The sequence below is a fragment of the Gymnoscopelus braueri genome, assembly GCF_963280865.1.
Source record: "Gymnoscopelus braueri genome assembly, chromosome: 1".
NCBI lineage: Eukaryota > Metazoa > Chordata > Actinopteri > Myctophiformes > Myctophidae > Gymnoscopelus > Gymnoscopelus braueri.
In genome coordinates this window covers 16,710,576-16,735,024 of record NC_137603.1, presented here as the reverse complement: position 1 = coordinate 16,735,024, position 24,449 = coordinate 16,710,576, and the positions used below count along the sequence as shown (strand labels likewise).

General features: G+C 41.6%; 2 protein-coding genes across 2 annotated transcripts; both read right to left on the bottom strand.

Annotated features, from left to right (window-relative positions):
• Positions 1–35: 35 nt before the first annotated feature.
• dut (deoxyuridine triphosphatase) lies at positions 36–4,152 on the bottom strand. The gene is made up of 7 exons (XM_080429871.1): positions 3,991–4,152; positions 3,151–3,304; positions 2,386–2,477; positions 2,025–2,069; positions 1,368–1,442; positions 669–739; positions 36–532 (listed from the first exon to the last, which is right to left on the bottom strand). Exons 1-7 carry the CDS (start codon positions 4,097–4,099, stop codon positions 476–478), a joined length of 603 nt encoding a protein of 200 aa, XP_080285997.1. The 5' UTR covers positions 4,100–4,152; the 3' UTR covers positions 36–475.
• Positions 4,153–6,935: 2,783 nt separating this feature from the next.
• slc12a1 (solute carrier family 12 member 1) lies at positions 6,936–24,052 on the bottom strand (the record flags this gene model as incomplete). Its single annotated transcript, XM_080431888.1, has 26 exons — positions 6,936–7,071; positions 7,268–7,335; positions 7,587–7,722; positions 8,027–8,113; positions 8,357–8,468; positions 9,181–9,309; positions 10,897–11,016; positions 11,944–12,026; positions 12,138–12,244; positions 13,051–13,191; positions 13,787–13,898; positions 14,456–14,555; positions 14,645–14,800; positions 14,900–15,001; positions 15,118–15,241; positions 15,716–15,823; positions 15,943–16,103; positions 16,388–16,472; positions 16,837–16,964; positions 17,549–17,660; positions 17,766–17,876; positions 18,383–18,522; positions 19,091–19,186; positions 21,125–21,200; positions 21,667–21,810; positions 23,792–24,052. 26 exons carry the CDS (start codon positions 24,050–24,052, stop codon positions 6,936–6,938), a joined length of 3,135 nt encoding a protein of 1,044 aa, XP_080288014.1.
• Positions 24,053–24,449: the final 397 nt, after the last annotated feature.

Here is a 24,449-nt window from a genome sequence, read left to right as displayed (position 1 = left end):
AATTAACAAAATGACAGCAATAAAAAAAACAGGAATCGTAAATGAAAAATAAGTTTATTTGTACAACAGCTATGTAACATTTGAAACCTCAGTTACGCCCTGTAGAGCCACACAGATTTAACATGCAAGTCAAGTGCATCATAATCCATCCCAATGTCTTAACTGGCAAAACTGACAATTAAACCAACGGAGTTCATAATACAGGCTGTGAAATGAGATCACTTCAGACTAGATAGACACTCCAACATACTCAAAACTGCAAAGATGCAATCCTTGTCCTACGATGCCCCCTGGTGGAAATGCAGGCTTCACAATTTGCTTCTGGTATTTATGGACTTCGGACAAGTAAGTGCATAAATTCAAGACAGTAGTCTTGAACTAACAAAAGTGGCAATAACAGTTAAAACAGGAATCGTACATGGAAAAAAAAATACGTTTATTTGTACAACAGCTACGGTATGTAACATTTGAGACCTCAGTTAGTTCCAGTAGAGCCAAAACCCCCAGCTCCACGCTCCGTCTCATCCAAAGTCTGCAACAGAAATACGATCATGGCACCATGAGATCAATAGCATGAGAATTACATTTCTGAAAAGTAGGAAACAAAACTGCAGAATGGAAATAACCCCATTAAAAATTTAACAATGATCAATGACAGATTGCAGTACCTCTAGCTCCACAAGTTCTGGGTAGCAGATCTTCTCACATACTAGCTGAGCCACTCTGTCACCTTTTTTCACTGGTAGGCAAGAATAGACAGAGGCAACACACACAACACACACAGTTAATTATAGATCATATCCATGTTGAGATGTATGTCATAAATGTAACAGTGCCGATCTCCTGATAGTACAACATGGAATGAGAAGTATATACCAATAACCTTTTGGACAATATTTTTACTACATCATGACATGTTTTGATGTGTAGGGACGTACATTGTGAAAATCTTATTTCCATGTTATTTTCCCACCCTTCTAAATAAGAATATAACTGTGGACTAACAAAGGCTCAAACATATACAGTATGCTCTGAATTTTCAGTCTAGCCTCAAATGATCAATCGTTCCATGGACATAAAAAAGAGGCAGGTAACTTAGCTGTTACTCTCTAGTAGTCACTGATGGTCATTCTAGCATCGAGAACGTGGACACCATTTAAAGTAATAGGGAGACAGAAAAGAACATGGCGGCCGCGTCCATTGAGTTCAATGGAGAAGTGGCGCCCTGTTATATTCGGTTCCTCAAGCATTATACAGTAACAGTAGTAGAGAGGAAAAGCTTTAGTCAATGATGTTCATAATACTAGTGTACCGTACAGTAACAGTACATATGAGGAAAAGCTTTAGTCACTGATGTTCTAGCTCACCTTCAAAGGTCTCCTTGCTAAAGTTGAAGAGTACAACGCCAACATTCCCTCTGTAGTCCTCATCTACAACTCCAGCTAGGGGGGAATACACACATTAAAAACAATGAGTACAACATGCTGAAATAAACTAATTCATGTGAATCCTAGACATTGCAAGTAGGCTACAGTACTTAAAGGAGAATTCCGGACAAATTAAGTGTTATCTTTCATGTCTCGTTACTCACCTAGCGACGTAAAAAGTGGCGTTCTTTTTTTCCATATATTCCCCTGTCGTCATTTTTTAAACCCCCTCCGTTGTCATAATTGCTTGTTTCCAGAATCTGGCAACACGAGTTGCCAGGTTCTGGAAAGAAACGAGCATCCAGTGTAAAATCGTTCGCCATTAACGGCAGGCTCGCAGGAATTTTCAGCGCATGTTTGACTCTACAATGAATCGTAGTAGAGAAAAAAATAACATTGCATCGGTTATAATAGACGAACTTCACTAACCCACGCGCTCCCATTATGACAACGGAGGGGGTTTAAAAAATGACGACAGGGGAATATATGGAAAAACAGAACGCCACTTTTTACGTCGCTAGGTGAGTAACGAGACATGAAAGATAACACTTAATTTGTCCGGAATTCTCCTTTAATGTCAACTGTTTCGCAACTCACCTCCAACGTCAATGAAATTCTTTGCAGCCAGCCCAGATCTGGGTGCTGGGAGGGAATGATAGAAAAACAAATAACAATGATGACTCGTTTCAAATATTGCTGTAAGCCATTAAAAGTAAAACTTTGACTTTAATAGCATGCAATTTGAAACATTTGATTTAATTTATAACCACAAATTGTCACTAAAAACATTCAAGGGGAGACACAGAATGTGTAATAAAATAATGGTCTCACCCAAATAATCCAAACAATTTACTGTTGTTAAAAAATATGATAATTGTATGCACAATAATGTAATTTTTAGAGCTATTGGTGAGGCATTATGTGTTTAGTCAACTTCAATCTGTTAACAAGCACTCACCCACTCTGCCATAGCACCCAGATGGAACTGCTATCTGGATGTCTGTCTTCACAATGGCCTTGTCCATAGGTCCAATGGAGTAATCATATGCACTGTATAGATTGATAAAAAATATTAAATATTACACAAATCCTGTTTCCCAGAAGCAGCAAACTAACCTAGTTTTTATGCTAGTTACAACAAAGATGTTTGGCTGTGATCACCTAATATAAGCAATACATAGTAAATCCAATTGTTTTGTAACTGAGAGTGTACTTAGTGATAGCCTGATTAGTCAGTGGGCGGCAGTGACAATGCTCAGAAGAAGTACTCACATTTTGTACTCAAATAAAAGTATCAATACTGCAATATAGAAATACTCTGTTACAAGTAAAAGTCCGGAATTCAAAATGTACTTGAGTAAAAGTACATTAGTATTGACATCAAAATGTACTAAAAGTACCAAAAGTAAAAGTACTCATTATGCAGAATGTCCCATTTCAAGTTTTCAAATGTATAAAATAGCAGATCTACAAGCTCACAATGTGTTGCATTGCGACACATTGTGAGTAGTAGTGAGTGAGCAGTAGTAGTAAAAGTGTTGGACATTGGAAATACTCAAGTAAAGTACAAATACCTAAAAATTGCAGTATTGATACTTTCCTGAAGAAATGTGAGTACTTTTTCCACCACATGGAAGACATAGCAAATGACACATTTGTTTTACACTTATTATGGGAGGACAGTCTGTCCGACAGACATTAAACATGCTGAATAGTGACCAACCTGTACAGATCGTAGCCCGCTGCTTTGGGGGAGCCTCTGGTTGGGGTGGTGGCGTGCTCTGACAGTTTGGAGAACCTCAGAACAGGTTTGACAATGACATTGTCTTCACTCGTCGCTTCAGTCCTGCTCCTCTTCAGTGGAGACACATCGACTTCTAGAGAGGGCATGATGTCGGCAAATAGCTTGTATCAATGCTAGGCTAGCAAGTGGTATAACTGAATGAATAAACAACAGATAATTCCTAAGAAGAAAGGGCTGATGTCTCTCTCTGGCTCTGCTGCAGGTCCGATTACTTGAATTTCCCGGGTTTAAAGTTGCGCCAAAGATTTGCTCCTCCCCCTAGCCATGGTTCACATGACGCTCGTCATGTTTCAGGGATACTCCTCCCCGAAACGTTAAACGTTTATCTTATTACTTTGCGTGTACATTTCACTATGTATTTGGCCCTTTATCCAATTACACTGAGACGAGAATGCTGCCATACAGACAAATAATGTAACTACTTAATACAAATAAGTATTAATCATAGAGTTAAAAAATAAGGTATTCATTCTGAAAATGATACTTTGTGCGGTATCTATGGCAACACTTCCGCTTGCCGGTTGCCACGGCCGCTCTCGCGAGATGGTAGCTTCACGACAGATAAACAGAACACGTCACATTCACCGAAATGTATTTTATTATCGTTCAAGGACATTCTAAAAAACACACAATACGTCTAAATCACATTCACGCCGAGTCAGAGTCTTGAGAAGTCACATCTCACCCTGTCAACATTATTTAACATTTCGCTGCTTATTCTAACTAGTTAGTTAGCCATGCTAGTTTGCTATTGCTTGCCTTTGCGATGGGCGATCTGGACATGGAACATCCTTCGTAAATATCTCTGAGCAGCAGGTACAGACGAAGCCCGTGGCAACCGCATTTGGCTGAAAAACATCAGCGCCATACTGTCTTCTAACGTTATCGGTGCCTAAATCCAACATGTATGGCTAAACGCCATACTCATTCTACAAGAGCTAAAATATATATATATATATATGTTGCACCGATATCGGTGACCCAGTGCATTGTGTGACTCCAGAGGGCGCTGTCCGGTGACCCAGTGCATTGTGTGACTCCAGAGGGCGCTGTCCGGCTGTTTTGGTAAAACGTTCAGTGTGTTGAGGTGTTGTGTGTGAGTGTAACACACAGGCCTAAAATAAAGGAAACACTCCCACAATACATTTATCTAAAATGTTTGCAGTGGAAGGGATCCTTTCACAATTTATTTTGACGGGTAAATAGCTGAAGAAGGTAATAACATGAATTGTGGGCGTATTTCATGTAGGGGCTACATGTGCCAGCATGCACCATGACAGCTCCTAATTTCATGCTGGCACAGCTGGTGAAAACAGTACTAAATTGTTTTTACGTTTTACCTAACGTAAGTAAAAGTATCAATTCTGCAATGTAGAAATTCTCTGTTACAAGTAAAATTCTGGTAAAAGTAAAGTTAAAGTCCGGTCATCTAAAATGTTCTACTTTCAACCTTTCTATTTAGGTAACCTGCCACTCATAAACCATGTGGTCTTATCCAAAGGAAACCCTACTGTCAAGATTTCTGAATATAAGAATTGTCTTCAGAATTTCATTTAGAAAAAAAAAAGAGCAGACACATTGGAATTGGAACAATATAAATTTGAAGCTGATACATTTGTTCTCTATCCTGATTGGTTGAAATTGTTGACCGCCTTATAATGTAATATCTGTTTACTAGAGACATGGGGAGACCCTGCTGAACAAACACTCTAGTCTATTTTGATTAGTCATACAGAGCTTAAACTTTTTAATGAAAATGTTTTTCTTTTAACCAAAATATATCACTTACAGCACCTCAAACTTCTACAACAACACACTGTATTCTACAGTTGACTTGCATTACTTAATTAAGGACTTGTTATTTTGTTTTCTAAGTTTTTAAGTACGGCCCAAATGGTGGTCCGTGGCTCAAATGCCAAATAAATAATGGAACTTGATATGAAAAGGGTTGAAAACCACTGAGCTAGATAAACCCTACTGGCATCTGAAGAAAAATTCAACATGGTTTCTCTTTGTTCTTCCTCATTGATAGGCTCTTGGAAATCACCTTCTTCTGAAAGCACCAGCGACTTGAGCCTCGCCTTCCTACTGAGGTAGGTAGGCTACTAGACTAATGTCATATTTTACAGACAGATGTGTTAGACTTGGGTACCGTACATACACTGTATTTTATGTAAGCATCTTAATAATGGAAAAAAAAGAGAAGGAACAGTCAAACTCTAAATTGTTGTAATTCCTGATATCAGAAAATCACACATTTTATTTAAATAGGAAGAAAGACATTAAGCAAAAACAAATGTGCATTAAAATATATACAGATGATCGATGTGTACCTGTTTGACCCTTGAGCACATATGGCGTGTGTTGTGTAAGTAAAATGTCCTTTAAAAATATTTAAACAGGATAGTATGAAATAGACAAACACGTTTGTAATACAGCGTCATATATCATACACCCGAATATCAATTTCAAATGAATCTTCCATCAAACAATCAAGCCACCACTATTGAACCAGAAATAGTTATATTATAGACAATGCCTATGGGTAAATTATTTGCGCAAGCGTCTTTTTCTTCTTTCTTGTGTATCCCAATCTCAACACATGTATACAACACACATAGTGACTGGCTACGGCGGAACTGAGATCTTTTGGAGACAGTGGTGTTTGAGTCTACATACTGAGGGTGGACTATCACATCCTTAAAAATACATGTGATGTATTGGTCATGAGCACCTCAACAGACTATTGAACATAACAGACAAATTCTAAGTTCAATGGCATTATCAACATATCATGTCTCTTGGCACAAAAAGCAAGCTATGTCCATAGATACATACGCTTGATTATACTCTGGCGTCAAACTGGAACGTTCATAAACTCAATTCAGAGTGAACCCTGACGTTTTAGAAAATTGAATCAGAAGGTATGTTATGCAAACAAAGAATACTCATCAAACTCATGATTCTAACTTGAAAACTGTATGCTGGATCCTTGATGTGTAGTTATTAATAATGATAAAGGCGGCAAGGACAGCACTCCAAATGGACTATTATTGCCATACAGGTTTTTTTTGACAAGACTCCCTTCCTCAGTGTGTGCAATGCCAATTTTACACACCTTTTCTTTTGTATAATTGCCATTGCACATACTGAGGAAGGGTGTCTTGCCCACACTGTCTGTGTGGCAATAGTACATTTTTCGAGTGCTGTTATGCAAACAAGTTGTAATTTAGATGTCAGGCAGTGTGTTTATGAACATAAACTTGCGACTGAATATAAGGTACACCTAAAAAAACAAAAAAAACAATTATTCTTTATATACAATATGCCATCTGAAGCCATTACAAATGTATTCCTACTTATGCTAAACTGTACAGTCAAAAAGGCACTCAAAATGGTCGCACAGTGTGGTTGTGACAGAGTAAAACCAATGGATCTTTTTTTCCCCCTATTCTCCTGTGAGACTGCATTATTTTCTTATCAAAGGGAACATTCAATTATATTTAGAAACACACTCAAAAAGACCTAACCACAAATATGATATTGCGTGTTGCAGTATGGTACTGGCCTGGGTAGATAACATCATCAATGACCACGGTCCATTGTTGTTATGATATGGGCTGTTATGTGATATGAGCTGATATATCATATCCAGCAAGCCCAGCTTGAGTGCCAATAGTTTGCTGTTCAGCTTGTTGAAATGCTCAGGAGTAGAAGGTGAGCACACTCTTGTGATTGCCTCTAATGAGCATCGTGGGTGGAAGGTTTTTGGTCAGTGTGTCCAGCCAGGCCATGTAGAGGTAGTCAGAAACAGATTCCTTGCGAGCGATGGGCATGCTCCTGCAGGGGTTGAGAGAGAGAGAACAATAGGCAATTAGTAATTTCCCAGTTCTACCAGCAAACTATATAATAGATATTAAGGGAAAAAAGAATGACCATTTTCATAAAGAAAAAACACAATGCTAAGATTAGTTTTCTGAGTTTTTAGTTCAATGGGCCTGGTTCTACCCATGGTTCTGCTGCACCCTGTACTTACACAATGATTAGATTGGCCGATCTGGAGTTCTCCTGAAGCAATTCGTTCAGTCTCAGCTGGAGGTCAGTCTGTAAAGTAGGCACAGTACGTTGTTTTTCATTTTACAATTATTTATTTCTCGCACACACACCACACACACACGCACACACACGCACACACACACACACACACACACACACACACACACACACACACACACACACACACACACACACACACACACACACACACACACACACACACACACACACACACACACACACACACACACACACACACACACATCTGTATATATGGAAATCTTTGTGAGTGTGTTTACCTTCTCGTCAAAGATGCTCAGCTCTTCATCAGTGATCTTCCATGGGAATGCTTTCCTCAAGGCCTCAGCCTGAGCAGAGTCTTTAGTTCCCTCATGCAAACGGAAGGGCTCAATCATGTCCTCTAAGACTTTAGAGCTGGTAAAAGAAGATCAATATTTGAGCAGACTCTGGGAAATATTAACGTTTCTTTTAATCGTGTGTCCAGTTCATTATGTTATTTTGAACCACGATCAATATATTAGCTGTGCTGATCTACAACTTGGATATTGAGTCTCAGCCGTGTGGAATGTGGAGAATTCCTCACAGAGCGTGTGACGGAGTACTTCATACTTCAGATTGATCGTGTGACGTGCTAATGTCACGTGATGAGGTTAGGTTAGGCTATTGTTATTGGCCCCTTCTCGTCAACGCACCTCTGAAAGAAAAAAGAAAACCGTACCTGTCAGAGCGTGGTTTGACATGGATGTCATCGATAACGTTGATGTCACCACACTTAATTCTAAACTTCTTCAGCAGGGACTTCATCCTGAAGGAACAAAGAATCACACACATACGGTTATGAATTATGTTCGTACATAATTTTTTTGTTACATGTGAACAGCTCCTATAACACGGTTTTGGTGGTTTATGGGTTCTGCTTCATGAAGCAGTCCATATACGGATTTATTTTCCAATTCAAACTACTCAGTGTTAATTTATCCATTTGTACACTCTCACAGTTAAAGATTTGACAGTGTAGTGAATTAACGTGATTTATTCTTGCACTCACTCCTCTTTGTCTTCCTCACTACGTCCAGGCTGCCCTGCGATGAAGATTCTCAATTTACAGTCCTTCCACTTCTTCCTGGTGGTGAGAATGTAGGGCATCAGCAGTGTCAGGCCTGAGAACGACAGAGACAAATGGTTTCTTATCAATAACACGTTGATAAGGTTTTAGAATAAACCTTTCTTCTCTACATTCTCATTTATCAAGTATAGTCCTTTTTTGTATTCTTCAGGACACCGATCACCTTTAGAAGAACTGTGAGGCAAGGAGGAGACAGATGTGGATTCCTTGTGTTAATTTAGCTCTCAGAGTGTACACATTTTTGTTTATACTTGGCACCAACCACACAGCAATATTATCAATGCATTTCTGGATTACATTTCTAACGCTCATTCAAGAGACAGTCCCCGCTTTGCCATTGGAGATACTGCGCTCATGAGCTTCAGGCAGTTCTACTTGTGGGCCAGTAGATGTCCTGCCCAATACCCGAGTTCTACATTTCTCAATGGAAGTATTGGGAGACCACCTCCCACCACTGCAGATGTATTAGTTATATTGTATGAACATACTGTACCAAACAGTTTGGTTAAAATAACGTTCATTCATTAAAACAAATACCAGATTGCAGCTTTAAGTATACGGTAGAAAGGACAAAAACCATAATACATTAAAAAAACACTGATCTTCTCTGACTGAGCAGCTGGCTCAGCACAGCCACCCCCCTTGACTGCTCTTTTTAAATCATTAGCAGTGCCTGTTGCGTTAATATTGGATGGCAACGGTGTGTTAAATGACAGAGGTGTGCCTAAAACGGGACCAGAGCCTACCTCCGTCGTCAAACAGCCACCACACATCAATGGTGCCTTTGGGCTGTTTCTTCTTAAACTGAGTACTCTGCTCCGTCAGCTTCTCGTTCAACTTAGCCTCCTGTGGTGTTGGAGGACTGCACACTGACACTGTTGGAGACAGGGTGGTTGGAGGGAGTTTAATGCAGTGGCAGGGGGAAAATAATAGGATAGAGTACAATAGAACAACAAGCATACACAAGCATTTAGAACTGAAGCACGATTTATACTTTGTCGTGCGACAGCATATAAATTCGGCCATTGCCTAATGTTCCAGTTATATTATACTAACACCATTACAGTCTGGCCTAGATGCAGCTCAGTGGTGCGTGCGTGCGTGCGTGTGTGCGTGCGTGTGGCGTGCTCCCACTGTTGGGTCCTGCTCATAGGGCACTATTATTGGATTGCATCCTCATCTTTGTACGGGCCAGGCTAGGTTTGATTTACAACACAAATTGTGACTCAAGATAAATGTTCCTTTGTTAAATGGAATTTGTATAATAGCTAAAGAAAATTCTCTCTCTCGCTCTGCATAGAATGTGTCTATGTGTATAACATATGTCACAGGTAAATTGGCATTCCAGGGAAATTGGAAGTGGAGCGCTTGCTTTTAGGCTCGGGGCGGGGCTGCGATGCGAGAACGACGACGACAACATCGATATACATACATACCGGCCTCAGTGGCGCACTTCGATAATCATTGGAGTCCCCATCCACTATCACTGAGTCTGGGTTTGAATCCGCTTGGGACATTACTTTTTCAAACAACCGCGGACTACTTTTTTTCGCCGATAAAGTATAGTTTTGGACCATGACGGAGGCGCGCCGACTCAGCAGACCTTGAGGCCAAGGAGGCGCGTCCGAGCGCCTCCAGGCGCGTCCGAGCGCCTCCAGGCGCGAGTGCCCGCGACGACCGGCCGATGGTCTGCTAGTCGACTAAGCGCCATCCGAGTTATGTACCGATAGGCACAGAATCGTAAATGATGTTGTGGGGACTGCGTTTGCCCCTCTATGGTTTGCCCCAACTGCCACTCACTGCACTAACATTGCCCGCCAGCCCCGCCTCCTCAGGCTCGCCCCCTTGTGCTTCAACTGCATGGAATAAGGTTGTTCGCGGGTGTGTGTGTGCGCGCGCGCGTGCGCATGCGTGTGTGCGTGCTCGTTTGTGCTCGTGTGCATGTGTGCGTGTGTGGTGTGGGACTCAACTGGCTTGCATTGCCCTCTAGCGTTGGTTCTACAGAATTGCCTGGGGGGCGGTGAAAACAAGCGCTTCTTTTCCAATTTACCTGGAATGCCAATTTACCTGTAACATATATACTGTACATGCGTATTACATACTGTGTTGGGCTAGGCTACTGTATGTCAGATTGTTTCTCTTCCTCTGCATAGTAAAGGCCTTTGCAGACAGGGTGCGATTTTTCGCACGGAAAAAACGGGCAATATATATTTTTAAATGAACACATGGTTCTCTGAACTCATGCACACCGGCTCCGAATTTGCCGTGCGGCAAGTGGCTGCGGCGATGCGTTTTTTCTTTTTTCAATCGAACCCAGTTCGATTCGTGCGTCTTTTCGCATGGGGTAAAAACTGATTGACTAATCGCACCCTGTCTGCAAAGGCCTTTAATCCTAGAAGGTAAAGCTTCTGTTAATTGGTAAAGCAATTAACATTTGAACATAGGTGTATGGTTGCTGATACCTCTGTTAGTGAGCACTTGTGTAGATTGGTTCCTGGACTTCCGGAACATTCCTTTTTTTTTACGCCCACTTAACTCATTCTCCAAAGCCTCACTCTCCTGTTTAGCTTTCAGCATCTCATCTAGGGGGTGACAAAAAGTAGTTTGGAATAGTTTATTAATTAAATGACTCGCTCTCTTCTGACTCCATGGTACTCTTTCTATCATTGAATAAAATCAAATGCAGTTAATGCTGTGTATAAACCTACATGCTACCTATATTAAGCTGGGTAAAGTTAGTCAGAATGCTTATGGTGGTTTCTACCAAAGTTTACCTCAGTTCAAAAGCTGCAATTCAGTAGTTATTTTAGCATGAGCTTATCTCACATATTTTTGACCTTTATCTGATTGTTTATTTATAATCTAAGTACCAAATAACCCTGCCTTATCAATGTTATCTTAGTCAATTGACTTGCGTTGCTAACAAGAAAGCATAATGTTAAGCTTAGGGTTGATTAGATGATTAGATGACTTCTGTTTTTCTTAGATAAGATTTTAGAGATCATGAGCATCATTTAGCAGTTTTGATTTAACAGTTTACATACAGTACAGCAAGTACAATTACGCAAGCAATACTTAATGATAACACAAAAAAGCCTTGTTTCGTGGTCTTCTGTATTCATTTCATAATCAATATAGCTACATATTTATTAACAAATATGCACTGGTGCTATCAGAACTTATTTGTACAAGATCATGCGTGACATATTTTTTTTGTTAATAAATGACCAAGAGCACAAATATTTGGTGTACCCCAAAGAACATCATCTTGCATGATATCTAAAGCCTGAGTTATACATTTGTGCATGGGTATCGCGCTACCAAAATAGCAGCTACAAGGTCACAATGCATCATTACTTACACAAGTGATACTAAAAAATAAAGTTGATCGCAAATTATTTTACACCAACTGTAAAGCTCTAACATCTAAAAACTGTGATTAAATTAAACGAGAGGGAGCATTATTTTACATTCATATTTGTATAGTACATACTGTAGTTCATGCCTACCTTCTGCCTCTACAATGTGAGACATATCAAGTCCGTCGCTCATCCGCAGCACGGCGGTTCCAAACTCATAGTCGAAGGCATCACTGGCAGAGAGGGAAGAGGCAATCACAGTGTACTGTAAGTTCTGTAGTAAATTACCAGACTGTCATTAAAGTGCAAGCCGGACTCTCTATGTGTGTGTGTGAGTGACTTACTGTAGCACTCCCACGTAGGACTGTACTGCTTTGGTGTCAGCTGTCCTCCAATCTCTCTTGAAGCCTTTCATTAAGATGTTAGGCTTCAGACGACCCAGGCCAGCGCCCTATAAGGAAAAGAGAGATTTTTTTGCAGCGTAAAGATTAACATCCAACTAACCAAAGCAACACGGGCCCCATATAAATTATAACACAAGGGTTGTAAAGCTTGGTGCATTAATTAACAGAAAAGTAAAACTTCAGGCTGCCCAAGACAAGAATGAGCCTCAAATCTGTTTTACTGCCTGAAGTTCCTTCCAGATCACTCAGCAGATGTCTGTCTCTGTCTGTTTCCAAGGCCCCAATGCAGTGTTAATCAATTATAGCGTTTAATCTACCGCCGTGTTTGAAGTTAGCAATCCTGACAATGAACCAAGGGCTTATCTAAAGAGTGTGATTGCCAGGGCCATAAGACTGTTCCCCACCTCTTCCCTAATTAACTCTCTTCTCATCTTCCTCCTATTGGCCTGGCCAGACTGCTCACATTGGTCTAGGCCAGAATTATCACGCTGCAATAGATATTCTGTGTAGGCAAGGAAGTTATTAATACTGGGTCAATAAAAAGGTGTTCTGTAGTCTTTAAGTCAAACGTCTCTCTTGCATCAAAGCTGCGGCAGAATGTAATGTAAAGTCAATTCTGAATACTTGTACTTCTTTTGTAGAATACTATAGAGCCATTTAAGTTGTAAATTGCAGTATAATTACACTTCTGTGTATCAACTATCAAGTATAAGAGCGTCACATTCTTTGGTTTTGGCTCCTTGATATTGCAACCAGAAGAAAAAAAACCCAATAAATCAACAACAATTGTATCATATTACATGATACTGTGTACTATTATATAAACGTGATGATATAAAATGATTCTACTAACCTGCAGAAGAGTATCTGCTCCCTCTCTAAACTTGTCACAGGCCACGGCAGCATAGAATGCTTTGCGTTTCTCCTTGTTCAGCCATAATTGATTCTTCTCCATGCCTTCATTCATCTCTTGAAGGACTTCTGACCTCGGGCCCTGTAGAGGTCACAGTGTGTGCGTGTGCGTGCGTGTGTGTGTGTGTGTGTGTGTGTGTGTGTGTGTGAATTAGGAAAACAACACCCATCAGAAACATCACCTTTCACATTGGGCTTAACCCTCTGTCTACTGCCTTATTTGTACTATTGGTCGCGTACCGTGTCATGCACCAAAAAAAGCAGATCTTCAAGCTCACAACGCAAGTATAATTTAGATACAGTATAGATTCTACAAATGCCTTCTAAATCAGTAGTTCTCTTAAGATTTTTCAAAAATGTTCAAAAATAGCAGATGCACAAGCTTGCAGCGCAGCACCAAGTGACGCGCTGTGAGCTTGTACTGTATATCTGCTATTTTTGAATAGCCAGGGCAAAAAACTAGAATGACACGGATACTTTCCCGGTTCTAATGGGTTTAGACATCCAGACATTTGGTATTTATTTCTCTTGATATTAGCTTGTACTGTATTGTTGTGTTTGAGTCACAGACTTGTGATTTGCGGTTATAGGGTTCGGCTAACTGGCACCTCCAGTAATATGCTGGAGGTGTAACATTTGCAACTCCAAAAAAAAAATCACTGAATGAATGGTCTTACCACAAACACTTCACCGGTGATACATAGTCCGAAGTCCTTTGAGAAGGAGTGAGCCAGGTCCAGGAGAGTTGGCCTGGTCCTGGGAGCACCTGTCAGCACCAGGATCTGAGGCCTTCAAAATGAAATAGCAGTTGTTGTTATACCAGCTCTCACGCAGGACTTCAAATATATTTTTGTGTGCTGAACTTTGTACCCATAATGAGGCAATAGGCTCTATGCACAGCAGCCATTTTGGAGCGAAATTGGGCCTCTTCTTACGTCCTTCGCAGGTGTTACCAATGATACTAATGAAGGCTCTGTTCCATTCTCATTCTGGTCAAACAGGGTCAGGGTGTCGATATTGTGCATGTCACTGGAAACCTTCTTCTACACCAGTGGGTCTCAAAGTGTGGTCCAGGGACCCTCATGGTTCTTTTAGGGGGTTCCAAATGGCCCCTTAAAAGGTGTGCAACTCTGAGAACCAAATGGACCCTGACGGGACGGGTCCATTTGGTTCCATTTGTACACTCTCAGAGTTATGGGGGTCCTTCAAATTAAAAGGTTTGAGAACCACTGTGCTACATGAAATGGAACAGAGCCTTCATTAGTATCATTGGTAAAACCTGTGAAGGAAGTAAGGAAGAGGCCCAATTTCTTTCCAATATGGCTTGAGCCTATTCAGCTTCATACCTGAAGTTCTTAACGTGGTCGTCTATTCCCGAAAGAGACAGAGTGTTGCTCACTGCGCTCACAAATGTCACCGCTTGCGTGGATGAGCCCCAGTTCACATCTGGAGGTAGCAAGCGAAACGGGTGAGTGCAAACGCAGAAATACACAGACCTGTGTGTATTGTCTTTTAGACGTGTACGCTCAACTCACCTGGTTTCTTGACAGTGACGTAGACATAGAGAAGGATTTCGATGCCATACGTGAGGAGAGCCGCCCACCAGTTGATGACAAACATGACTCCACAGCAGAGCACCGCCCCCACTAGAGACAACCACATGTTGTAGTACTTGTAGCTCGGCCTCCATCCTAGTAAATGCACCCACAGAAGAGAGAGAAGGTAGTTCATAAACCGTGGACTGCTGAAAAGGGTATTTTAAAAGAGACTGTGGCTTTTTATAGCCCTACCTGGAGACTTGGCATAGGATGCGTGGAAGCAGGAGAAATTGATGAGGGCATACGATGCCAGGAAGAAATTGGAGATGATGGGAGCGATGACGTTCAGATCAGCTGCAATACGCACAGACGGGACAGACGGGTCAGAAAGGACGGCACTGAGCCGACACCCTACAAATGACACATGAGGTCTCAGACAGCCAATCGGAAAGTAATTACGGTATACTAACCAATGATGATGAAGGCTATAGAAATGATGAAAGTGAGGACATAGCCGCGGATTGGCTCGTTGTTCTTGCCATAACCCTTGGCAAAGAAGTGGAGGGCCGTGTAGATGTTGTCTTTGCACAGCGCCTGAAGGAGGAAGGGACAAGGGAGCATGAGTTTGGGTCTCGGACCAATTTTTATGGGTCGCGAGTAAATATCAATTTTTTTCTGTTTCATATCAATTCTTTTTTCAAAGATAAAAAAAATCATTTTCATCACAAAAAAAATCACAACTTTTCATTTATTCAAAACTATTCCAACTTTTTTTTAAAAAGGGATTTGATAAATAAAATGAAAAAATCAAATCATTTCCATAAATAGATTGAGAAGCTTAAGAAGTAGTGAAAATAGCCGATCTACAAGCTCACAACACGGCACCGAGCGACGCGTTGTGAACTTGTAGATCTGCTATTTTCACTAGTTTGGGTCTCTTTTGGGTCTTGAGCTAAAAAGTTTGGGAACCACGGAGTTAGAGGAACATCATTCATTCATGTATTTAGCTCTTTGACTGTACCCTGTGGCAGCGGGGCAGCGCTGGTACATTTGGTGAGTCAGACTGACCTGGAAGACTTTGGGAGCACTGACGAGAGAGGCCAGGGCTGACGAGAGGGTGGCAGAGAAGGTTCCAGCGATGATGAGGGGGCCGAACCCTGACACCATTGTCATCACCTGGGGGAAAGAAAATTGTGGATGAACCTGGAGCACTTTTTCTGCTGCTGCCCTTCATCAGAACTAACAAAATATGGGACGGAAGATTTGAGTATTTTTCAGGCTTTTAGGTCCGGTACCTGGAAGTTGTTCATCGAGCCAAACTTGCAGTCTACACCCTCCAGACAAGAGGAGAAGTCGTACCCCAGGTCACAAGCAGCTGTCAAAGTGCCGTTACACCATGTTCCAGCACTGACGGTGTCATTTATGTTCCCTGTGGCTTCTCGGACAACGCTGGCAGCTGAGCAGTCAGAGAGGAGGGCAGACACATTACATGGGACTCATTTCTCAACTTAAAATCCAAATATGACATGCTGTTCTTCCTGAAGCAGATATATACCTATACTCTCTCTTCAGAGCCATTACATGTTGTAAGAACAACAATGGGTAGCTTCATAGTCATAGGAAGTAGCCTAAGTGCAGTCTTCTAGTGAGTTTACAGTAAGTTATATTCAACACATGAGAATGGCAAATGGTATCTACCCAGCTGACCAGAGCTGAATTTCCCTTCAATATTTTACTTACAAACGCAGAGGGCCACAGCCAGGTAGGTGACGCCTGTGATGAGGATGGCCAGTAATGTGCCTTTAGGAATGGCTGCTGAGGCATCCTGTAAAATAATTACACACATCTGTGTTAGCGCTGGCTTTATACCTACCATCATATCCATACAGTGGCTTATGAAGAACTGTTGTGTTGTGTTGATAAACTAAAGAGAAGAATGTCAACATGTGCAGACAAACCTTGAAATTATCCAAAATAGCAACTTAAAATAAATAAATGATGTAGTGTACTCACGGGGATACAAGTGAGCAAGCAAAGAAATTTTATGTAAATAAATCAGTATTTTGCAATATTGCCAATTTCTCAAGTGTGCACATTTTCTCTTGTGCTCTGAATGACTGTGTTAGATATATATGATAAAGGAATCAGTTGTTCTTAACCAGTAGGCCCTAAACATTGAAAAAAGATACCTTCAGATCACCAGAGATGTTTGCTCCGGCCAGAATCCCGGTAGCAGCAGGGAAGAAGATGGCAAAAACGGAGAAAAATGACTCTCCATCTTCAAAGTTTGGAGGGAGGTTTTCCATGAATATATTTGCTGTGTGAAACAGAAATCAGCAGAGAGAACGTCAATGGGGACAGACAGAATGAGAGAATGAAAAAGAGTCTAGGATTTAAATGAACGACTCAAGTCAGTGCGTCAAATGTTAATCTAAGACTCTCTTCTATGAAGATACTGTAAGTTATTAGCTTTGTGTTTGTAGGCTATAGTGTGTCCTTACTAGGGCTTTCACCAACTAGTCGACTAGTATAACCACTAGTCGACTTTGTTGGTACTAGTCGAATAGTTGAAAAAAAAGAAAGAAAAAAAGGCCCATCTTACTATTATTATTATCCTCCTGACTTAATTTTTTATCAAAAGGGGGTCAAAAGTATGCCCAATAAAAGCCTATTATTGGGCAATGGGGATCCTTGGAGACGCTGCTGTGGTGCTGTGCTGCTGTGCCAGAAGCGCTTCCCTTAAAACGCCATAAAAATAAGGGCAGGAGGATAATAATAATAATGGCATTAAAACAATGCCCCCCCTAAAAAATTTTTTTGTAAATTTCGACTAGTCGACTACTACTTGGTCAAATGAGTCGACTAGTAAAAATCATTAGTTGTGAATGCCCTAGTCCTTACCATCATAACCGAAGAAGCCTTTAGATTTCTTGCTCTCTGTTGCAGGGATGAACGTGCCTACAAAGACGTTGACAATGGCCACCAGCAGGACAACGAGCAGTACAATCTGAGCCTGTTGTGTGGGGGAGGGAGGGGGGGGGGGGGTGATGAGAATATTGTTCAGATGAGGTTATGGACAGATGATTCAACACCAGTGATTAGTGTGCATCCATCTCACCTTGGCCTCCCACTCCATCCCAGCGACTGATATGCCCAGCAGCAACACCACCGTGATGCACCCAACGATCCTGATGTCATTCAACGCATCTATCATGATGGCATCGTTCTCCTGAGAACGGCACGGTCAGACATATTGGAAAATCAGTCGAGTGCATGGTTGTGCTGCGACAAAGTATACATTAGCCCGGGGGTCTTCAACAGAGGGTCCTAGGGACCCCTAGGGGGTCCTCAGTGTTACTGCAGGGGGTCCGCCAAATCTTTGTGTGGTATGATATTTTTTTTACCTTAACCACTTGAACCCTAGCATCCCTTTTCTGAGGAGAACTTTAGCCAAAAATAGCAGATCTACAAGCTCTCAACGCTGCGAGGCGTTGTGAGCTTGTAGATCTGCTATTTTTGGCAAAGAGGTATAAGTGTAGATGGGAAAAAAAGAGCAGACCAAGTAAACAAAATAAGTATAATCTGAAAACAATTTTATACAATATAGAGGGGGTCCCTGCTTCATCTCTCTCTCAGCTAGGGGGTCCTTGGCCTGAAAACCTTGAAGACCCCTGAATTAGCCCATATCGTGAAGGTGTCATTGCTGGTTAGCAGATCAATTCGAAGCTCACATACTATGAGGAGATCCACCACGGTCTCTGCGAATCCCACCACGTACATGGCCACAGCAACAGCATTTGCAAATGCGAAGATTAGACCAATGGAGCCACCAAACTCTGGGCCCAAACTGCGAGATATCAGGTAGTAAGCTCCTCCTGAAGACACACACGCGCACGCACACGCACACGCACACGCACACGCACACGCACACGCACACACACACACACACACACACACACACACACACACACACACATTGAGTTAATTTCAGGAAGAGCAAAGAGTGCTATAAAACACTAACAGAGAAGGCTTTAGGAGTTAGTGTCTGGTTGTAGGTTGGACGTTTAATCTACTATACACTAAGTTTGTGCTACTTCTGGCTATTGTGTTTTCTTTGTAAAAGATTTTCAAAAGCTGTTGATGTCAATTTGTTGAAATTGCTGAACCCCCCCCAGGGCACCCTGGTGCTGACCACAGGTCCACAAAGTTCTGGATTTTTTATCAGTGCAGGACCTGTAGTATGTTGTGTGTCACCCCTCCTCACTACCCCTCACTTAAACCACATTAACCCTACAGGCTCCCTGTTTTGGGCATGTCATCATAAAAATGTCATTGAGCTTGAAATACTTAAAAAAATATCATCATAGATATTAAGGGTCTGTGATTCCAGTTTGTGAAGACACCCTTATTGTGATACTGTTTGATGGGTTCGCCTTGGCTCACCTCCTCTGACCACTCCATTGGTGCAGATGGCAGACATGGATAGGCCGGTGAGAGTGGTCACCACACAGCTGAGAGCAATGACCACAATTCCCAGACCTGTAAAGAAATGTGAAAAGAAATCAGCAAAAGAAAGACGGAAAGAAAGAAAACATTCTTGCACTGCACTCAAGTGTCAAATGGTCAGTCATTTACTGCAATAAAAACTCTTGCGAAAGGCTGCCCTCCTCCAAATGGTCACCTTGAACACCTTGAAAATGTCAGTGGAGCTGAGATTGTATCCCAAATGGCCCATTCCCAAGACAAATTGTTCTAGAAGGCTGGAGACAATTAACATGCAGCAGTTTGCTCTACCTGGACTCTACCTGCTGCCCGTGGCTTCTCTGTGCATCTCAAAATTGTTTAGTAACTCTCTGCGAACAAAGCTTTTGCTGATCAACAGGTGTTTGAGCAATAAATGCATTCATGCAGGCAGGCAAGCAATCTCTCTCTCACCCCCCTCTCTCTCTCTCTCTCTCTCTCTCTCTCTCTCTCTCTCTCTCTCTCTCTCTCTCTCTCTCTCTCTTTGTCACGCACGCACGCACGCACTATACATAATTTAGAGCACTGACTCTCAGAGTATATTTTCGGTACATTGAGGTCATTTTGAGTGTTTAGAACATCCTGTAGTTTCACTTCAGACTGAAGGAGGCTAGCCTTCAGTTGAGACTGACCCAGTACATTCACTCCCTGCTGTGTAGTGGTGGAATATACAGTAACCCCCTGCAACCCAAACATATGGGGTCTGTCTATTCTTGAACGCATGAAAGGATTCTTGCCCCTGACAACACTATTGGCATGAAATGAACGTGGCCCAGTTGAACTTGGTGGGGAACCACGAGGGAGTGGAGTTGTTAGACTTTTTCCAGATAGAGCGAGTGTGCTCAGGGCTACAAGCTTAGTCCTGCCATTATATATACAGTAGCCATCTTATTCAGCCTGGTCAACATAAATATGCAGGGATGGAAAGTAAGTCATTACAAGTACTATTGTTGTTTTACTTCAGTAGCTTTTCAATGTGCATACACTTTTTAGTATACTAAAATCAGTAACTAAACGTTATCTCAAGTAGATTTTTGAATAAATATTCAGTACTTCATCCAAACACAAAGAGGAAATGTGCTGGTTTGGGATAATTGCATCTCCAACATTTCTATTGAAAGGCCTGAATGTTGCCTGATGTCATAGTATTCTGTAATATGTTTGTGGCCTTGCCTGCTGATATTACTATTAAACACCTCTTCGAGAGTCATGCACAATGCGTTGCAAGGGGTTCTGTTTTCTTAAGTATCACAACAAAGAGGTTGTGAGAGATACTGTATCAGTGAGAGCGGCAGCCCTACAGATATGGTTGTGAATATTATATATAAAATTAAATTAAACCCCTTTCCGTTGCATCGTGTACCATTAGTGACTTAGCCACAGGCCTTCAGTGGTCTTTGGACCACAGGTTGGGGGGGCCCTGAATTATTGTGCTATTTTGTAAAGGCAATAATTACAGAGTAACCTACATTAATGTGGTTATGTCACAGTCAGGAGGATATTGCATTGGAGTTTGCTTTGAACTTCTTCTCTCGTAAGTCAATCTTTGAGAACGTTTTTGAAGAAAAGATGCTCACCACTTTAGAGAACATCACTGAAATGGAGACGGGTGGATTGGCTGGTAGAATATATTCATGTTGAAATGGTTACTGTGGATGCCACATTAACCCTTTCTCTTTGACCATGTAACTGTCCGAGTAGTCTTCAAAAATGTTTTACTTTTGTAGTTGTACTTGAGTAGCTTTCAATACAAGTAATCTCACTTCTACCTGAGTGATATTTAAGTCAAGTACCAGTACTCTACTTGAATAGGATATCATATTCATACCATCAGCAAGCATCTTTATGTTACTCAGTCTAGCTAACGAGTAAGGATGTCCTTCAACCTAACAAAACATGTATGTATACCTATCTTACTGTAGCAAACACACAGGACTATGTACGTATCTCACTCACCCCAGCCTGCCTGTCCAAACACCCAGGACAGACGGATGAACAGCATTACTCCCCAGATGTTCAGCATGCATCTCACCTGTGGAAGGCAATAACAGAAACATGGATACATGGCTCAAATAATGTCTACAGTGAAGTTCAAACGTTAAATAGAGGGTCAGAGGGATAGCTAGAGACACTCAAAACATTTTGGCTTCAGTAGTAATGAATCATCTGCAGGACTTCTGTTTCCAGTGAGAGAACGAAGTACTCATGAGTTCTTGTTTGTTAAAAAACACTTAAACCCTATAATTAGTTGACCAGGGTACCCCAGGGCTCTGCCATATGCCTTCTTTTCCCTCTACACCAAATCTCTTTGATGAAAATCGTCAATCTACAAGCTTGCAGATCTGCTATTTTCACCAAATGTTCGCCCCAGAATAGGAACGCTAGGATTCACGTGGTTAAAATTGTTGTCTCTTGCCTCTTGTCAGAGCCACAGTTACCCAGCGAGACCCAGCTCCTATAAAGCAGGAGAAGACATTGTGGTCTGGCCTAAAACTCACCAGGACACCCTTTATCCAGCCAAACTTCACCATCCCCCCTTTGTTTTCCTCGCTCGGAGCGGCAGACTCCACATCATCAGAGGGGGTTCCATCACTCCCCTCTCCGTAATCCTCCACGGTGTCTGGTACGGAGATCGGTCCATTCTGCAGAAGAAGAGAGGCATGTACCAATTAAACAACATGCAGCTACAGCACTGAAGAGGAAGAAAACATCCCAAATATTGTTTATTTTTATATTCAGCATATTGTGTAGTTGTGCTTCATTTGGAGGAGATTATGAGCAGATTTAGGATTATTAGAGACTACAGATTGGGAGTGCATAGGGAGCGACTACTCTGGCCCATGGTGGGGTTGGGCCTGGGCTTCGGCTTCAAATGTCCAAATTAAGTCCTATAGTCCTAAAAGAATCTTAGTTGTGCAAAACTAGCAGAAAGTAATTTTCGCCCCGGCCTCTTGTGGCACAGTGGCAGACTTACACCCCTGAACATATGGTTTGATTTTGATGAAGATTGCTGAAATATTTTCTGTGACATTACCATGCTGAGCTTTTGTCATTGAAGACTGTACTTTTTATGTGGGACAAAGGACAAATGGATAGAGCAAACCCAATTTAAACATTTGTGAAGATGGCTATAGACTGTTAAATCACTCTCCAGCCTGACTCCTGTGCTCTTGTCTCTGATTTAGTTAGTGTGACCTCTCATATCTCCTTTCTACTGGCTAAAAGATAGTGATCATAGCGATAGTAAGTCTAGTGAATGTCAGGACTTCATTCACTGCATCAGTGATTAGGCATAGTCCACATAGTGATTTTCAAACTTTTTCTCTCTTTATTAAAATACGTTTCCTTGTTGCCAAAACTAAAACATGTAAAATATGCAGGCTAATCTAACCTCTACAAGTTTAGTGTTTACTGTTTAGGTCACTGAAATAGAAGCTAACATTATGCACCTCATTCACTTTATATTGCAAGCACTGCAACAATTAAGCCCTATAAAAACTAATGAAAAAACAAAAACATCTAAAATAGCCAAACTACAAGCTACAAGGCATCAAAAAGTTTTTGATATAATGATATGCCGAAAAAAAGTGATAGAAGGTACTAGGGGTCTTTTTTAATTTCATGACACACCATTGGTTCCGAACCCGAACAAAATACTTTTTGGGCTCAGGAATAGTTTTTGATAAAGTGCTAAGTATGGTGTGAGGTAGCTTTGTGCACTACTGTATTGCTCGAAAAATAACAACGTCTTTGCTAGTTTATTATGTACTGTACACGCTTTGCGTGTCAAGATGAATTGGTGAACAATAGTATTCAAGAACAGCATTGTTGAGGCATACAGTGCATGCAGTACAATCTTGTTTAATGGTAAAGTCTGGCCTAGTTCAGTCCATAAAGCACAAATGACCTACAACCTCCTGTCTTGCAACACAGAGCTGTATAAAGGTGTAATATAGTGCAATAAAACTAGCTACCAGTAAGTGTGTCAATTGCGGTTTATCCTTAGTTATAGCTTTCTTATTTTTTCAGGTTTATGGGTATAATATATGTCGGTCGATTATTGTTTAACTGTAGTCAATGGAATTAAAGGGACAGAACATTTGAATGAGATATGTCTAATTGCACAACACTTCTCCTCTTCTGTTTGTCTACAGGTAACTACGTTGAATGAGTCCACTCAATGCCAGGCACAACTATTCCAAGTATGAGATAAATCCATGAGCTACATTGTGTCTATGGTCTCAGACTGAAGAGACAAAAAGGTAGGCACCTTTAAAAAAAGTAGCACTTTCTGTAAATGGTGTAGACAAGGGACATGCCTGTGTGAGTACAGAAATTGGGACATTCTAGAAGAGCCTGTTTGTCAAGGAGAATCAGACAGAGATATCAGGGCATAGTCATTAATCATGAGACTGCAAAATCCTAACTCAGAGTGTAAATATGGACCCTTGCATGGACATTTTTACACAGTCTGTGTTAAATGAACACTCCGGATTTTGCAGTGTGCTGAGTCGGTAGAAATGTATCACACTTAGATAGGTCCATCTCCAGCGTGCACACACACACATACGCACGCACGCACACACACACACGCACACACACACACACACACACCGACCTCACCTTCTGAAAGACATCATGGAGCTCCTGCAGAGACGGCCGGACGGCCCGGTGTCCGCTCACGCTGCCTTTGTTGCGGTAGAAGTCAATGTTGGGCACTCGGTCCAGAGTGTCATGACCAAACGCACTGACCACAGAGGGCCGGACTGTCCGGTGCTCCCCACCAGAGATGCCATTGCCAGAGAAAGTGGTCTCCTCGTAGTGCGGAGGGTCATCCCCAGTCCTGTCGTATGCCTGGTTGGCATTCCCTCCTCCCTTCTCCATCAGGAATGCTAGAGGAGGTTCTCAGATCCTATCGGTAGAGATAAAAACAGCTCTGGGGTCTTTAGTCCTAAACCATCCAAGGATTTTACAAAAGCCTTGACGAGTGTGTAGGCAGGTATGATTGACCTAATATACTGATCTACTGGTCAGACTTATATTAAGTGGAAGCTCTGTCATTGAATTTGCTACCAGTATGCAAAACGCCTTTTGTGTTTTTGAGTTTGGCCCCGATGCCCTGCCTTTATACACTAGGTCCCCGGACCACGCACTGGCATGCAGCTATTGGCCAACTCGATGGATCAACCCTCAGGAAGCTGGACGAGGGGTGTCAGAATATGTCCTTGCTTCATCCCAGGGGACACAAAGGCAAGCGCTTAACGATTAACCAAGTCATAAA

What these genes read in the sequence shown, in the direction of transcription:
- dut (XM_080429871.1), bottom strand. Translation starts at nt 4,099, where the DNA reads ATGGCGCTGATGTTTTTCAGCCAAATGCGGTTGCCACGGGCTTCGTCT. An exon ending in TGGGTGCTATGGCAGAGTGG is followed by an intron (nt 2,070 to 2,385) that starts GTGAGTGCTTGT and finishes ATTCCCTCCCAG; the next exon opens with CACCCAGATCTGGGCTGGCT. An exon ending in TAGCAAGGAGACCTTTGAAG is followed by an intron (nt 740 to 1,367) that starts GTGAGCTAGAAC and finishes CTTGCCTACCAG; the next exon opens with TGAAAAAAGGTGACAGAGTG.